General features: G+C 42.1%; 1 protein-coding gene across 1 annotated transcript in view; it reads left to right on the top strand.

Annotated features, from left to right (window-relative positions):
* The window catches only part of LOC144774121 (extracellular calcium-sensing receptor-like), a 148,086-nt gene that overhangs the window by 73,542 nt on the left and 55,970 nt on the right, over window positions 1–18,574 (top strand). Inside the window, exons 5-6 of the mRNA XM_078659145.1 lie at window positions 5,067–5,203; window positions 14,430–15,317. Coding sequence (XP_078515271.1) covers window positions 5,067–5,203; window positions 14,430–15,317 — 1,025 coding nt within the window. The remainder of the gene's footprint in view (window positions 1–5,066; window positions 5,204–14,429; window positions 15,318–18,574) is intronic.

Genomic DNA, 18,574 nt, shown 5'->3' with positions numbered 1-18,574 from the left:
CATTGAAATTATATATTTTTAAAGGCCAGGCCCCAGAGATGGGGTCAGCAATGTCTGAAATCGGCCCTCGGAGAGGGACACCGCATCCCCCCTCACCCATTTAAGTTTACATATTTTCAATGGCCGGGCCCTGGAGGATGGGTTCCTCAGCTGTAATCAGTCCAGGGTGGGGGCGGGGCAGGGCAGCTTCTCTCCCAATTAAGTTATGACCGGACCTCGGGGATTGGGGGCCCCAGAGCTGTATGTGACAAGGGAGGGGGGACGTGATTGACATGTTTTTATTTTTGATATTAACCATCACTGGTGAGAGGTCTAGTGTGTTGGGTCCATGTATGATGTGTGATTATGTCGTTCAACTTCAACATGTCACTATCATGGCCAGTGGTAGTGATAAACGAAATGCGAAATGGCAGCTGGTGTGTTTGATTTCACAATGAAGTTAATGTAGATCGTTTTTGATGGAGTACTGTCACCTTGTATTGGCACTCTGGAAAAGTCCTCACTAGGGTTCTGATCCTTCCCTAGATGATGCACAATGGTATAATTGTACTCTTGCAACCACAGTCCCCATTGGTCAATTCGAGGAGGCATCATGGCCTTTGGATTGCCACATATGGTCGGTAAAGCTTGATGATCAGTTACCAGCGTGAAATGTTTTCTTTACCAGAATAAATGGAAATGTTCACAAGCCCATGCTACGGCTAAATGTTCTTTTTCAGGTTGTGAGTAAGCATGTTCTGATTGAGGCAGACTTCTAATTCCATATGCCACAATATGCCTTCAAACATTCAGGTGTCCACTGTTCTGTGCAAGAATAGTGCCTAACCCATCTGGGCTGGCGTCAACAACAACCTCTGTATGATACTTTGGATTGAAATAGCATTCTCAATGGCTTATTTGATTTTCTTAAAAAGTATTTCACAATTAAATGACACATTCTTTTTTGTCAAGCCTCTCAACAGAGCACCTAGAGTGGCCAAGTCTTTCATGTATCTTGAACAATAGCTGGCTATGCCAAGAAATTAATGTACCATAGAAACTTTTGGGGGGGGCAGCATTTTACCACTCGTATCTTTGCAGGATCTGGTCTCATACCCCCATAGGTAAAAATTTGGCCACAGAATTTTAGCATTTTCTTATGGAATTCACATTTGTCAAACCTGTTCCAGCAAGCAAACAACGCACTTGTGAGATAGCTTTGTCTTGCTCTTTTTGTGCAGCTCCAATAAACAATATATAATCACCATAAATGAACATATTCATGACAGACTGTATGATACACTGATAACACACCAAAACTCAATCTTTTGTATCAAAACAGACTAACATGTCTTTGAATTCCAAGGTGAGAGAAGATGTTAGCACCAATTAATTGTGGTATCATTTCAGCAATATGTGGACCCGGATCTTCTTCTAGTTCAATTGTCTTGTTTGCCTGATGCAAGTCAACACATATGCGTACAGATCCTTCTCTGTCCTTTTTAGGCACTACCACTATGGGAGAAATCCATGGCATTGCACCAGTGGAATGCTCAAACATATCATTCTTACTAACAATTCAAGTTCTTTTTCAACAGCTTCTTGAAAATGAAAAGCAAATTGTCTATTTCTTTGAGCAACAGGACGGAAGTCCTCATTAAAATGAAATGCTACTTTCATATTCTTAAGGTTTCCCAGAATCATGAAACAACAAATGGAACTGACTGACTATTTTGTGATGATCATTCATGTTGTAGTTCACAGAAATAAGTCCCATATCATCAGATGTAATGAAACTTAGTAGTCAGGCACTTGACGCTGTCCTTGAAGGACATGGATGGGTGCTTGCATCTTCGTTTTCTTGTGTTTAATTGTCACCATAAATGAATCCTGACTTTTTAAGGACAACGATGCAGCACATGTGTACACTTTGGTATTAGATGGTGTAAGTTGCATTAATGGAGATATTTAATTTAACTTCTCTTAAGGCATAATGTTTATCGATGCACCTCTCTCAATAATGAAAGGTATCAAAGAACTGTCTATTTTCAGTGTAATCTTTGGACAATGTTTTAATGACTTTATTGCTCAGTTGGGATTTAGATTTTTCTTGGACTGACATTTTTCTTAACAAGCAGCCAAACAAACATACGCACGCTCCTCTGAAGCGAACACTCACATAGCACCATCATTTTCTTAACTTTTACTTGCTAATGATACAGAAGAACTGTTTGATGATGATTTAGATCACAGTTGACTTTCTTAACTGAAACAGATGCAGGATGATAAAATATGCTTTGCTGGAAGCCAATTTTTAAGGGTAGCCGTTCAATCCAGAAGCTCTATGCACTTTGATCAAGCACACAGCACTTTATTTGAAATGCTTTTATAGATGTTATCACAGGATACCCAGATTTTTACTAAATGGAATGTAAATGTGATTTTAGGTTTAGAATCTGTTTTATATTGCATTACATTATATTATACTATTGTTGTATTTGGTCCTTTTATGGCTGAATGTTCAGCTAAATAAAGTTGATCTGATTCTGATTCTGACTTCGTTCAGTGTTGATTTGTCTAAACTTATTCTGGAATGTTCTGGTGACCATCTTGTCTTTACGTCATGATGCACTTACTTTTTTCTTCGCTTTACAGACAGTCACAAAATGGTTCCACATTCCATACCCTTTTCATATCTTTCCTATGGCGGGACTATTACCTTTGTGCGGATATGGAAGTCCACGTCTTCAACAGAACTCCATTTTACATATAGACTTCAAAGTGTCCTTTAGTCTTGTTTCAGCTTAATTTTCACACTATGATGATGTCATTCTGGGCACCTCTGGCCTCCTTGTCAGTAGCTTGTCTGTCAGCACACTCTTTATCTCGTGCGGCCATCAACACTCATTCCAGATTAAGAGTTTTTCTCAGTATGCGTCTTCTAAATTTGTAAAGAATCCGTCAATAACTCTCAAATTCAATGCTTCTTCATCATTACATCCATTTAACTTACAATGTTTGATGAGTGTGTCAAATCTTTCCATGAATTCATCAGTGGTCTCAACAGCTTTCTGGCATTCTTAGTTGAAGATGTATTGCTCGTAATCAACCTATGGGATTGGATTAAACTTGTGATTCAGTACTTCTTTAATCTGACAATATGTGACTTCTTCGTCAGCTCGCAGCATTTTCTTTATGACGTCAAAGGGTGCTTCACGGCGGGCTGTTTCACAACAAATAGTCTTTCCATTCCTGATTGTACAAAATTCATTACCTTTTATTTAAAAAATGTTTTTTTTCTTTTCCATATAGTCAACATATTCTCATAATTTTATACCATTGTGTAATTTTTTTGTTCAAAACAACAAATAGTGTAGACATGTACAGTTAATGACAATTGTCAATTTGTTAGAAACATTTCATGTTTCACATAAACCAACAACATATTATTTACAAAATAAATACACAGAAAGACATAGAAAATTACTATATAAAGTCATGCATGTAACCGATCAGGACACTCTTGCACAGGCAACACACTCACACAAAGTCAACAATCCTAGGGAAACGTCTGCTTTTCCATATGTCAAACACTGATGGCAGTACTGTGGATTGACTAAATTTTCCACTATTGTGCTGTCTTTAGGAGTTTTCCCACATACGGTCAAAGCACGTTTCGGTGGATGTACATTACCCCCACCTTCATCAGAACCACTGTTAGTAGTTCGCTTTTCAAATGTGTGGACAGGGGTTTGCCATGAAATAATGAAAAAGATTTGATGGTGCATTTACGGAAGGAACTGCCTGGGTAAACTAAGTCAAAAATTAGTTCAATTATAATGAATGGCATCCTTTGGTGCAAAATACTTTACAGGTGCTCTCCTCTGTAACCCAAAAGGTGATCAACATGCTGTGCATTTTTATCTGTATTTACCCTGTAGTGCCTTTAAGGGTGCTAAAAAGTACTTTTCCAAGCCACAAGCCTGAGTAAAGAAAATGAAAAAAAAGGTAAGAGAAAGTGTGGAAAAGGAAAAAGAGGGAAAAGGGTGGGAAGAGAGAAAGAGTGGAGAGAAGAAAAGCAAAAAGAAAAGTGTGAAAGGAAACAAAAAGAAAGAAAAAGGAAAAAAGAAAAGAAGATATCTATCGTCTGGCACCTTATTTTACAGAGAAGGGAGTCTTTGCTCCAATAGGTACATGTCTGTGGCTCGCAGATTGCAGGTAATAGTGATGTGATGTGTTGCAAGACAGATGGTTCCTTATTACTCTGATGTGGAATGAGCTTTATGTTATACCTGTATCCAGCTCTGTAAGCCAACATTAATGGAATAAGCTCTCTGAATTTCAATGTAGTTTACATTACCATTAATGCTGTTGGGGACATATTAAGAGATGTAATATTATTGTTGTCCCTGGGCCTATATTACACATACTTGCAGTTAGGTGTCCTCGCTTACATGCCTCTTAAGATCGTGGTTTGTGTGGAACCTCTCTCATAGGTTTCTTTGTGGCACCCAAAAATGAATAATGCATCGCCCCAGGCTATACTTGTAAGTATAGCGAAAACAGATAAAGATTGATGGCCTCTCCCTGGAGTTAATTGGGATCTGATATTCTCAATTGGTACCCCCAGGGGAAATCCTACTAAGGTGTGCACTGGCACCATCCACAGTGGGACTTCCTCAACAAAATTGATGTATCGACTTCTGCAATATATGTAGTCCCTAAAACACACATTATTCTCCCCACAGATTTCTCCCACTCTCCCCCATCTAAGAAGCAAAATGTGCACTTGTACAAACAGGCCAGACCTAAGAACTTAAACAGTGCACTATTCAGTGTTGCACCAACATCAAAAATCTCAATTTCAATATCTAAATTCTGATTATTGAGGTTTAATTAGTAGCAAAAGAGTATTTAATAATAGGCATTACACAAACACACTTGTGATAAAAAAACTTTTGTTACATCATTGCTGAAAGTTCTACTCCGCATTTACTCCTTTTCGTGTATGACTTTCTCTGTTTCTCATCCTGCGATGTACCCATTGTGTGATGTATTTCAGTAGCACCGGTGTCTTTGTCCTGCAGATCCCACGCTCTGTCTGCAGTGAGGAGTGCCTTCCTGGGTACAGAAGAGCTGGCATTGAAGGACAACCTGTCTGCTGCTTTGACTGTGTCCACTGTGCACAGGGGGAAATCTCTGTCCCTGGTGAGTTTTGAAGCCTGTAATTCTTTCAATAACATGATTCAAACTTATATGAATGGCCTTGATATGACACATTCCTTGAGAAAATGAAAAATGAATTGGGAACAGACACATCTATGCAAGCAATGTTCCATGCTGGTTACATGTGAAAGACATTGATGCTTACAAAAGCAATAGGATGGTTGCAATGGTAGGGTAAAGGCTTTTCTTCACTCAGAGAAAGTTAATTTGGTAGGACACGTCCTCTGTTGATGCATTCGCTACCAAAAAGGCAGGAGTCAATGTTGAATATGGAGTATTTGTTGCAAGAAGAGAAGCAAGGGGAAAACACATTAAGTTGAAATATGGGCAACAAGACCTTGATGTGTGTTTGAAGGCAGACACCATTGATAAGGATGAGAAGGGATTCTGTCAGATTCAGAGAACTGAGAAGACTTTGGGCAGCATTTCCAGCACCCCCAAAATGACATTTTTCACCCTAATGATAAAGGAATGAATCCAGAAACAAGTGTTTGGAGTTACACAGCATAGCCTGCACCAACAAGAGTGAAAAATTAAAGACTACCACTGAAGTAAGTGTTATTATGCACTGCATTTACCATGATGCATTGGGAGCAAATTGAGTACTGGGACGTAAGGCAGAGTACCACTAACCTACTTATGTTTGAGAAAGCTCCCTTGAGCTACTGAGCTGATGTTGATGTACCTGTACCCAGTGACTGGAACAGAGCCTGTAGAAGACTTTGGCAGAATTTACAGCTACACCAAAATGGCCTGTTGCTCTATGCTGATGAAGGAAGGAGTCCAGAAACATGAGTCTAACGATATACAGGACAGCCTGTGCCAACAAGGGTGACAAATTAAAGACTACTACTGAAGTAAGTGTTATCAAGCAATGCATTTCCCATGATGCATTGGGGAACATTGAGTGCTGGGGTGTGAGGCAGTGTGCTCCCACTCACCTGCTGCTCAGCTAATTGTTTACAGAAATTGCATATTTCTGTGTTTTTGCAGACTATCTTGATTTTTTTCTTGAGGATTGATCCAAAATGTGCGACCTTCAAGCCTGTTAAAATTAAAGATAAACCAATTAGCAAGACACACATCTTTACTTACTAGGAGTTCCTTTTAATAGATCTGGTAGTTGGCACCACCTATTGGCTATTCAGAGACAGCAATATTCTAGGCCTGTGGATGCTGTGTGCAATTTTTCTTCCAAACTAGGCTCCACGCTTTTTAAGGTCATGCTTGATATTTACCCCAGGAGATGTCTTTCCATTGCAAGGAATCTGGGGGCATATTATCAACAAATAGCGACATTGATTGCTAAGTAGGGTTAGCGGCAATTTTTTTATCGCCGCGCATCACAGGATTTAATCGCTGAGATAACGTGCTATTTAGCAACGTTTATCTCAAAAGCGATAAAATTCCCGGCGATAACGGCAAAATCCGTGAATAACGCTGAGGATACGGCGATATTCACGCATTATGGCTAACTGGGTCTTTGCCATTATATCCACCTCCCATTGGATAGAAAGGGTAAGAACTGGTCTGAGAAGGTGTTTTGGAGATATTCGCGCTTAGCGCAAACATTTCCATTGCTATGCCTGCCTTGGTAATAGGCAATAGCGACGTTAGTGACTGCTTTCAGTCGCTAACAGGTTGGGTACGCCCACTTTGCAATGTCATTAGGGTTAAATATTGCTGACATGCAAAGCGGGCCCCAAACCGCTCGCTATCGCCTCAAAGCTGTCGCTAACTGCTGTTAGCAACAGCTTGCTAATAGGACGATATAATTATCGCTAAACCGGTGATAATTTCCTATCGCCCCCCCTTGTTAATATGCCCCCAAGTGAGGATCTGGGTTATGTTGACAAGGCAAATTTGCAAAGGTATGGGAACGGGTATTGTAGGTACCTGCTCTCCTCATCTCCTAGCTCATCTATGTTCATTTGTCGTGAAGAGCATGGGCTGCCGCATACTGAAGATTCAATCACACTCTGCCCATTAGTGCTTTGGATCTTAATTTGGGACAAACTTGGGACTCAGCTGGATAGATTACTAATTTCAAAATGTTCCTCTCTAGTTGGTGCTCTAAAGGTCCTCTGGTCCCAATGTATTAAATTAGTAAGTGCTGAACTTGGGCCTGGCCTTTTTTTAATCCTGGCACTGTCATAACAAAAAGCTTAAACCTTCGTTCCATGCCCTTCAATGGGGACATAGAGAGGAACCTGAACTTCTGAAACAGTCAGCGTGGTTGTATGTTCTTTTAAAAACTGTTCCTAACATTGAACCCTGTCTCTTTGGCGTGAAGTACACCTATTTATTTTAATTTTATTTATTTATTTATTTAAACTTGGATTGCGCGCAGCTACCCTCAATGGGTTTCCTGGCGCCAGGGATAGATTAATAGAAAGAAAACAAGCAAAAGGCCCAAACCAGAACAAAACAGTGCAGAGGGATCAATTAAACAGAAGGGTCTTCAGTTTTTTTCGAAAAGGGAGGAGATCAGTCTCGGCTTTCAGGGCCGGCGGAAGAGCAATCCACATCTTTGGACCAAGATAAGAAAACGAGCGGCCGCCCATTTTGGCCAGTTTAATTCTGGGGACCAAGAAATTGCCACTAGTGGAAGATCTTAAAGTACGACCAGGCTTATAGACTTGAACCAGGTTCTGCAGGTATTTAGGGGCAGAACCCTGCCGGATTTTAAAAAGAAGGCATAAGGTTTTAAATGTTACACGGTTTGGGACCTTAAGCCAATGAAGGTCACGCAGAGCCTGAGCTGCAGAAGATCTCCGGGGTACATTGCACAGTAAACGAGCTGACGAGTTTTGCACCACCAGAAACTTATTTATTGTGGCCTTATCGGCCCCAAGATAAAGCACATTCCCATAGTCAATGCGGGAGATCACAAGAGCCTGGACGACAGTTCTCCGAGTAGAGCAAGGTAGCATCCATAGGATCTTCTGCAGCCATCTTAAGGTGGAGAAACAGATTGCAGCGACCTTTGTTACCTGCTGTCTCATAGAGAGCCTATCGTCGATGAGGAAACCGAGGTTGCGGGCTACGGGGGCTGGATGCGGCAGAGGACCCATATCACAGGGCCAATGCCGAGGGCCCCACAGATCTTTATTCTTGCCCAAGATGACAACCTCCTGGGTAAGTACTGGCACATCTTAGGCTGGGCTGTGGGCACCTTTTTAAAAATAATTTTTCCTTTGGGCTGAGGTGTTTTCCACCCTGTTCATGTGATGCTATTACTCTCCAGTATACAATGCAGATGGGTTGGGTTTATAAATGTTGTCTTTATATCCGTAAAAACTCTTTGAAAAATGTTTCCTAAATCTCAGCATTTACTCAGTTGACCAGCCTTTGTTCATCTTCATATGTCAGCAAATGAAGTTACATGTTCAGCCTTCTCAATGATCTTTGTGGTGTTATTAGATTGAGAAAGAAAATATCTGTATAATGATTGTGTATTCTCTGTACGTTTTTGCTGTTTTACATGTGTATGCAACTTGTGCTTTTATATCTTTTATCGGTATGGTTTTAATTAACTGAATGAAGATAATTAAAAGGAAAGAGATGAAGTTACAGTGATCGACTTGTAATCGAATGAGTGTCTGTGCCCAAAGCTCTGCTCAGAAGTCAGTGCCCTCTGTTATTACATGCTGGCAAGTGGAATACCAAGGCTGCATAACCATGAACCCACCACATGACTCTTTAATCCACTGCCAGACACTCTTTGCCTGTATAACTTACTCTTGTAGGTTCCTGCTGTCTCCCCCTTTCCTCATTATTTCCCCTTTGTATGTTTTCTCCCTCTTACTATCAGATAATGTCTGCTCAAGAAAAATAAAAAAACTTAAAATAGTAACATAAAAAACAAGCCGACTCACCCAACTGTAATGATCTATATGATATCAATTTGATTTCTTGGTGCCAGTCGGGGAATAGGGTACAACCCTCCTTCTAATGGCCCAAAACTGGCCCAGGAATTTTGCAGTTGCCAAGCATAGAATGGTCTTGCATCTGTCTTTAAAATATGTAGGGCGTCTTTGTGGCTATATGTCTCAAGTTGTCTACATACTGGTGTCAGCCATTTCCTTCTGGGTCTAGCATAGGCGGCACTAGAAAAAAAGACAAGGGCTATAGATTTGTTAGTGATACCAAAGGGGATAATGGATGGAGTGTTTGAACAAATCAAACACTCACCCCCAGTCAACTGATCTGGGTTTAATCTATCACAATTCTTTAGCTCACTCCACCACAATTCAGACATGGCCATATGCAAATCAGTCTGACCCTGTGCCTCATGGGAACAGTTCAGCCCAAACTGCCAAGCCATGTCTTCCCTGGACCGGAAACAAGCATCCTGGGACCGGTTTCTGTCTAATAAGCCATCATCAGCCAGATTAGCTTGAATCCAGTGGCAAAGTGAGCAAAGGACCCACGTCTGGGCATACCCTGCTAACTTAGGGCGAACAAAGCGATACCAAAGGGGATGATGGACGGAGCGTTTGAACAAATCAAACACGCACCCCCAGTCAACTGATCTGGGTTTAATCCATCATCATTCTTTAGCTCACTCCACCAATCATGTGTTTTTCTCAACTGTGAGGCTTACTTCTCCTATAGGATAACATTGGGTACATTATTACAGTTGATAAGTGTTAACATTTGATTGGGAACAGATGGGAACTCATATTTGATGTATTAGAACATGTTATTTACACTGTATTTAATAGTAAAGTCTTATTTGAAAATGCCACTTTTAGAATGTTGTTATTTTTTTTGCCCTATTTGGTGCCTGCAATTAGGCTTTGGCTGTAAATTCTGCTCTGCTCACGGAATTTGCGGACTTTTGGCAATTCCACATTCCAAGGAGAACGGGGAATTGCCGGAAATTCCGCGATCCGTGTTGTAGCAGAATTTATTCCTTGTTTGTGCTTTCAAAATGCATGTTTGCAAGCGCGTTAGTGACTTACCAAGATCCTTGTGTTCGCCGACGAGTTTTCCTATCCGTTCGCTTGTGCCACGAGATTTTGGTAGCTGGCTGTGCGATCCCATGAGAGTGTGCAATCGTGAACACATCATTTGGACTCACCATAGAAATCCGAGGTTGCGAAGAGGAAACACGCTTCACGAGCTGGTGGGTCAAGTGAAACAAGATGGCCGCGCCAATTGGTGACCGCATGGGCAAGTTTGCGAGATATTTCCCCTGACCACGCAAACAGTGTCCCCGAACAGGAAAAACGCATCACAAACGGGCAAAGCAAGCAATTCTATGTGCTCGCAGAATTCTGCTTTGCTCGGGGAGATTTTTTACAGTTTCGCTGAACTTTGTGTAACGCGACTACGCAAGTTCCGCCCACCCCTACCTGCAACCTGTTCATGGGTCACATGACTGTGTGAAGTTGGCAGTTGGTCTTCGGGTATAGTTGGCAGATGGGCTTTGCAAATTTTCCATGGGCAGACACAAAATAGAGGGATTAGGTGTCCCTGGATTGGTCATTACTAGCAGGACTGGGTAGGGCTGAGCACATCCCCACTTGCAAAAAAATAGACCGTGCCCTACCTTAACACAATTTACGTCACACTAGTCAATTCAGCCTTTAGCCAGGCTGGAGCCAGGCCAGCGAGGCAGGCAATTCCAAGCACTTCAAAGAAACTTTTCCAACTTCATAGGAGGCATCAGGTATAAAACTAAAACCCTCAGACTCACTCTTCAGCACACTTCTGGACTTGTAAGACTCAGAAGGAGAACTGTTGTGCTACTCTGTTGCATGTGGGAGCGCCCGCTGCCCTGCTACTTTGCTTCCCTGCTGCCCTCCCGTCTGATAGCGAATGACTGGGCCTAGATCTTGAACCCAGAGCCACCAGAGTGACTACAAGGGCTAGTTGGCTATCCTCCTGATGAGAGCTTCAACTATTTTCACTGCACCTCGACTCTGCCTGCTGTGAGTACTAACCCCCCAAGTGGTGCCCCTCCAGTCCTGGAATTTTGGAAGGGCTGTTAGAGGTGCCTTTCCAGCCCAACTATAGTCCCCCCACATCTGGTGCAATGCAACGCAAGGCCCACAACGCTTTGCATCTGCTCATTGGAACCGACGCAGCACAACACAGTTAAACACAAGACCTCACATTGCAGTCTTCGCAGTTCCTCATCAGAACTGGTGCAATGCGATACCAGACCTTGCATCGCAGCCGCAAGCCAAAGACATAAGGTACCATACTCAGCGGGCATAACTTAATCCTTATATCTTGCTGGCACTCCAATGCGGTCAGCCTCAACTTGGGACTTTGCCCTGGTCTGGCGCAATCAGATAACGCCAGTTGGCACTTCGTGCTTTTAAGCACTACTTTTACCTAAACCTTTACAATTGCATATATCCTGTTCTACTGATTGGGTTTTTGTTATTTTGGTCGTAAATAATTTTTTTAAATGTATGGTATGTATCTTAATTGGTAAGGGATTTTTCTTTTGTTGTGTTTTCACGTCATTGCTATTTGCATGCAGAATAAATCCTTTACACATTGCCTCTAAGTGAAGCCAAATTGCTTTTTTGGCCAGCTACCACAGGATAATTTAGTGAGTCTATTGTTTTAATAAAATTATTTTTCCCTATGCGTAAGGTTCTTGTTTTGGCTAAGAATACATTTTTGATATTAACTATATACTTGAACTTCATCAATCTGATCAATTCAGTTAAGAGATCTGTATTAGACTCTGTTATATTTATGCATTTACTATAAATGATATGAACCAAATAGTACAACATTTTCAGCTCAGTTCAGTGTGGAAAAACTTTATTTCGGTCGATGTGACCATAAAAGTAAATACAGAATACAATACATTCCATTAAAAAAAAGATAAAAAAGTAAAAAGGATCCTTCCATCTTACACGAAAGCATACACATAATCTTTATATTTCATAAAACAGTCTGCGGCGACACATTTCCAGATTTGTTGGCCTCATTGAAGTGCATGTACAAAATATGTGCAATTACGAGGAAAGGATTACCAAGAGGGTCAAACAAGAGGTACACGTGCTAATTGTGGCTGCAGGAATAAAATTGGTTTTGGACAATATTAAAATGCTTTAGTGAAGTCATAGGGTGGTAGGTTCGGAGGGATAATCTCACAAGCCACCCTGTATACATATGCAAGGAACGATAAACACTTAGGGGCATATTACCAACAAGTAGCGATATTTATCGCTAGATAGTCTTAGCGACAATTTTATTATCGCTGCCTATCGCTGTATATGTTAGCGGAGAAAACATGCTATTAGCAACGGTTTTCTCCATTGTGCTAAAATATCCAGCGATAGTGGCGAAATGCGTGAATATCGCTGAGAATACGGCGATATTCAGGCATTAGAGACTAAATGCTCTTAGCCATGTTATCCACCTCCCATTGGATAACATGGCTAAGAACTGGCCTGAGCAGGTTTTTGGCGATTGCGGGAATATTTCCATCGCTACGCCTGCCTTGCTAATAGGCAATAGCGACGTTAGCGACTGCTTTCAGTCGCTAACTGGTTGGGTACGCCCACTTTGCATGTCATTAGCGATAAATATCGCTGACATGTAAAGCGGGTCCCAAACCACTCGCTATCGCCTAAAAGCTGTCGCTAACATCAGTCAGCGACAGCTTGCTAATAGAGCGATAGAATTAACGCCGCTTAGCAGCCGAAAACGGCCGCTAAACTGGCGATAATTGCCTATCGCCACCCTTGGTAATATGCCCCTAAGTTAGATACCCTTTGGGACATAAAAGCTTTAAAATTTAGAGACAATCTCTATCGGGTGGGGACAGTATTACATTATGGGGGACTTTAAAATTGAGTTAGACCACTGCACGAGGGGACAATGTGTGCGCAGCATTGATATCTGATTTAAGTGTATCCAACGCCTATGCAACATTGAGATTAAAAATTGGGATACGGCGAATGCAATGGGCGTGCAAGTGTCAATTTTCAGGACTCTAAAGGACTCCCCACAGTGCATGGACACTAGATGCCTGCACAACTGGGTAAGCCAGCGCTGCCTCGCTGGCTTGTAGCCTGGGCAAAAAAGAGAATATGAAGCTCTGACTGTTCCTCACAGTTACAGGCAGGGCACCCTCGCAAATCTGTCTTTGACCATTTACATGAAAAGACACAAAGAGGCAGGGTACCATATCTGAACTAGACATAAGGTTTCCTTGCTAGGGGAGGTTGGATATCATCCAGGAAGAGTTTAATGATGTCTACTTCATTCATTAGCAGAACATTGGTAGTCAAGTGTCCTAAGTTTGAGCTCACTTCGCTAGCTGCAATTTTGGTCATATGGTACATTTTTTACTAGTTCAGTGCGTGAGATGAAAGGGCATGGTTCCTCTGGGTTACTCCAAAGACTGGGCTTTCCCAGCCCGCCGCATTCATCCTTGGTATGTGTAAACCAAGGGATTTTATCTACACCCAGGAATTCCATTACCTCTTTTATTTCTGATCGATAGGGTGCCAATTCCGGCGTCACTCACAGTCTACGCCAAAAGATTAGGGGTCTGACACCAATTTCAACCCTTAGGGTCTCCTTGTTAGACAGTAATCTTAAGGAATGCCCTTCTTATAGACTGCTTTCTGAAATGCACACCACTACACACATAGGTAGTGAGGGCAGTTTGTGCTAGTTTAGCAGGCTTTCTTCTTTGCCCATTTGGGTGTTAATGAATAGCTGAGGATCATGTCCACATCAGTTCAGTTGCATGGAGGAAGTGCTGGGATGTGTATCACTTGCACTGACTGTCTGTCACACCCACAACATGTTACTTTTCTCTTTAAACAAAGGACCTGCATGTTGTGTGAGGAAGTAGACACATATCTGTGAACAATGCATGTCACAAACCTCTGACTACCCTTTGCAAATCAACCTTTGAAAAATGTTACTTTACATACAGGAAAGTTAAATGCATACCATATTATTGTAATAGCAATTTTAGATACATTTCCATGTAAATATTCATACTGTTGGTGGTTTTCAAAACAATGTGACATGGGCATGGAGTCAACCCTCCTGGAGCAATTCTTGTCCTCATTGAGGAACGCATTGGTTGGCACAATTTCAATGTTCTAGTTTCTTATGTGAGTAATTATGTACCACTTAGATGTATTATTGATGGTTGCCCTGCAATTACAATGTGGTCTACTCTATAGACAGAGACAGTCTAGAAACATAACATCATTTCATTATTTCTTCAGGCAGAGATGAATGTATGAGATGTCCTGACGACAAATGGTCGAATGAAAAACATGATCATTGCGTCCTAAAAGTGACTGAATTCCTCTCGTTTGAAGAGCCCCTGGGACTCACACTCACCATATTTGCTGCATTCTTGACTTTCATCACTTCTTTGGTCCTTGGAGTCTTCATTAAATACAGAGACACTCCCATCGTCAAAGCCAACAACCGTGGTCTCAGTTACCTTCTTCTTGCCTCCCTCATGCTCTGCTTCCTCTGCTCGATTATATTTGTCAGTCGTCCTCACAAGCTCACCTGCATGCTCCGACAGACGGTCTTTGGGGTGATTTTTTCTGTCAGTGTCGCCTCTGTTTTGGCTAAAACCATCGTAGTTGTCATTGTCTTCAAAGCAACAAATCCCAGCAGCTCTGCGAGGAAGTGGCTGGGATCAAAGACACCAACGTGCATAGTCTCCATCTCTATTTTGATGCAAGTTGTTATTTGTGTTGTTTGGCTGGTGAAATCACCTCCTTTTGCAGAGCTAAACATGGTGTCTTATAAGGAAAAAATTATTGTTGAGTGTAATGAAGGGGACACCATCTTCTTCTACTGCATGCTGGGATACATGGGGCTCCTGGCCACAGTCAGCTTTATTGTGGCCTTTCTCTCAAGGAACCTGCCTGGAACCTTCAACGAGGCCAAGCTGATCACCTTCAGTATGCTGTTGTTTGTCAGTGTGTGGATCTCCTTCATCCCTGCGTACCTGAGCACACGGGGGAAGTACATGGTGGCTGTAGAGGTGTTTGCCATCATGTGCTCTGGTGCAGGACTGCTCGGCTGTATATTCTTTCCAAAATGCTATATAATTTTGCGGAGGCCTGAAATAAACACTAGACGCAATCTTATTGGTAAAAAAACACAATTTGTTTCTTTCAGAAATTAATAGAACCATAGGTACCCAGAAATAGCGTAATGGAATAAATAAGTGCATTTGTCCACACAGAGTTATCCTGTCTGATTATAAATTCAAGAAATGGGAAATAATTAACACCAAACACACAATATTATATGTTGGACCATGACAGGGTTAAACATCCAAAAGAATTAGATCAATATTCTTTCAAGTTCACTTGACTAACAAATACATTGAGACACCGGCGATAAAGGTGGAACATTGCCACAACAATAGCAAGAGAGCCTGCACTGTTCCGCTTCTGACAAGAAAGCTGTAGGGTGTCTATATCTATTGTCCTCAGCCACAGAACCTGTAGGGTGACTATATACTCCTCCCCCAGTTACAGAGCCTGTAGAGTACTATATCCATTCTTATCAGCCACAGAACCTGTAGAGTGCCTTTATTCATCCTTCCGAGCAGAAAAGAGGAAGTAAGAAGGCAGGAAGCCTGCACTGACCCTCTCTGCCAAGAAACCTGTGGGGCGCCTATATTCATCCTCCTCAGCCATAGAATGTGTAGAGAGCCTACATCTATCCTCCTCAGTCAAAGAAGCTCTAGGGTTCCCATATCCATCCTCCTCATCCACAGAACATGTAGGGTCCTATATCCATCCTCCTCAGGCACACAGCCTAAAGGATAATACTGATTCTCCTCAGTCACACAACCAGTAGGGTGTCTATATCCATCCTTCTCAGCCAGGGATCACAAGAATGCAGGCAGCCTGCACTGACCATCTCCGCCAAGAAACCTGTAGGGTGCCTATATCCATCCACCTCAGCTGCAGAACCTGTAGGTTGTCTATATTCATCCTCCTCAGACACAGAACCTGTAGGGTGCTATATCCATCCTCCTCAGCCACAGAACCTGTAGGGTGCTATATCCATCCTCCTCAGCCACAGAACCTGTAGGTTGTCTATATTCATCCTCCTCAGACACAGAACCTGTAGGTTGTCTATATTCATCCTCCTCAGACACAGAACCTGTAGGTTGTCTATATTCATCCTCCTCAGCCACAGAACCTGTAGGGTGCTATATCCATCCTCCTCAGCCACAGAACCTGTAGGGTGCTATATCCATCCTCCTCAGCCACAGAACCTGTAGGGTGCTATATCCATCCTCCTCAGCCACAGAACCTGTAGGGTGCTATATCCATCCTCCTCAGCCACAGAACCTGTAGGGTGCTATATCCATCCTCCTCAGACACAGAACCTGTAGGGTGTCTTTATTCATTCTCCCAAGCCAGATGATGAAGGAACGAGCCTGCCCGTCAAGAAACCTGTAGGGTGGCTATATCTATCTTCCTCACCCGCGGAACCTGTAGGGTATCTATATCCATCCATATCAGCTGTAGAACCTCAGCCAGATGAGCAGCAGAGGGCAGTGAGCTTTCACACCTCTGATAAGGGCATCCTATTTACTGGAGGAAGTTGTCCTTATTGTGGAGCCAAATGAAACTTCCTGCTAGCTCAACATATTTACTTTTAAAATCACAGTGAAACACTAGCCCTAAAATATCAGTTCCGAATTGACTTGGTACTATCACTAGGGCATTAAGTGAGATGAAACACATTTAGAGAGGGTTCAAAAAGGTGCATGGCCTATATATTTAAGGGAGTGGCTTAAACAAGAAAACTAAATTACTCTGATTGCGATGATGTGCCACCTGACAGGTATGCTAGTTCCTTTGAAGTTTTGTGATTGAATCCACATTTATAACATGACATCTGACTACAACCAACCAGGACTATTGGCTTTGTCAATGGGTCTTGGCTTTTTAAGATAAATGAGTAACAATAATGATTTTGTTGTAAATAACATTGAAAGTTGACTGGTGCCATGGTGGTAAATAATAATGAAATTGTGATTGTAGAAGAGCAGCTGGGGCTACAAATAAAACCTTGTTTAAGGTAACTATACACAGCTCTCTCATTCCAGGCAATTGCAGGGACAATAGTGTTTGTAGTATTGACACACTTGCACTACTAAGCAGGTTGACCATGACAAAAAGAACTGGATCCAACTATTCCTGGGATACTTGGGGGCAGTAGTGGGCAAATAATCTGATCTGACATGTAATACCTTCAACCAGTTAAAAGGAAGAGGATCCTGAAAAAAACGATCAAAATTGGGCTTTAAGAAAATGCACAAAGCTGTGACCTGAGCTAATACCCCAGTTGACGCTGAACTAAAGGTGAGAATTTGCTATGGTGTGGACAAAAATAAGGTAAACATACCTTCATGGACATTGACTGCCAATCTGGAAGATCAGAAAGTCGTTATAGAGTCAATCTGCGCTAAATTTTTTTAATCCAGTACTCACTGCCTTAAAAGGGATCGAGCTAATATTAAAGGATATTAGTGTGCAATTAACTGATCTGAATGTTAGAGTCAACGGAAAACCAAAACAGGGGGCATCATGTCCTAATAGTTTGAACAGTCCTGCTTGTGAGCAAGTAACTCCTGGCGGACCTCAAGAGGCTCCATGTAGAATTCAATCAGTCAATACCCCTGTATCCCTGCCCTCCCTACTATTTATTTACCACCAGAGGCCTCCCCACTGGTCTTTGTTCAGAAACTAACACATGCGATACCAAAAGGGATGATGGACGGAGCGCTAGAGCAAATCAAACACTCACCCCCAGTCAACTGATCTGGGTTTAATCCATCATCATTCTTTAGCTTACTCCACCACCCCAGTTCAGACATGCCCATATGCAATCAGTCTGACCCTGTGCCTCATGGGAACAGTCCAGCCCGAACTGCCAAGTGACTATAATCCTCAAACAATTTACCTAAAATTGGGACTAACATCTTGCACAACTGCACAACTTTCACCAGTAGCAGAGTGCTCTATAAACCTGGGTCTCAGGCGTAGGTGGGGGGAGGTAGACTCAGGAGAGCTACTAAGACAGTTGGCCGGTGGATGCATTTGTGAAATTGACTCCTCCCTAGGCGACGGCGTCTCCTCATTAAGAGCGGTAGATTCATACCTAGAAATGTGTAGGCAAATATCAGAGTTGCTAACATACACAGCACCTAAAGGTCCAACTGAGGCAACACAGTGTTTTGATAATCACTGCACAAGGTATACCAAAACTCACAGATTTACTGAAAGCTCTACCCAGAGACAATGAGAACAATCACTCCTGTCAAGGCACATACAAGGCTACGCTTGCTGAAACAAAAGCAAGCATAAACACGGAGGCAAGG

This window comes from Lissotriton helveticus, chromosome 8, assembly GCF_964261635.1.
Source record: "Lissotriton helveticus chromosome 8, aLisHel1.1, whole genome shotgun sequence".
NCBI lineage: Eukaryota > Metazoa > Chordata > Amphibia > Caudata > Salamandridae > Lissotriton > Lissotriton helveticus.
The sequence above is the reverse complement of the archived record's forward strand: the minus strand, read 5'-3'. Positions and strand labels throughout refer to the sequence as shown.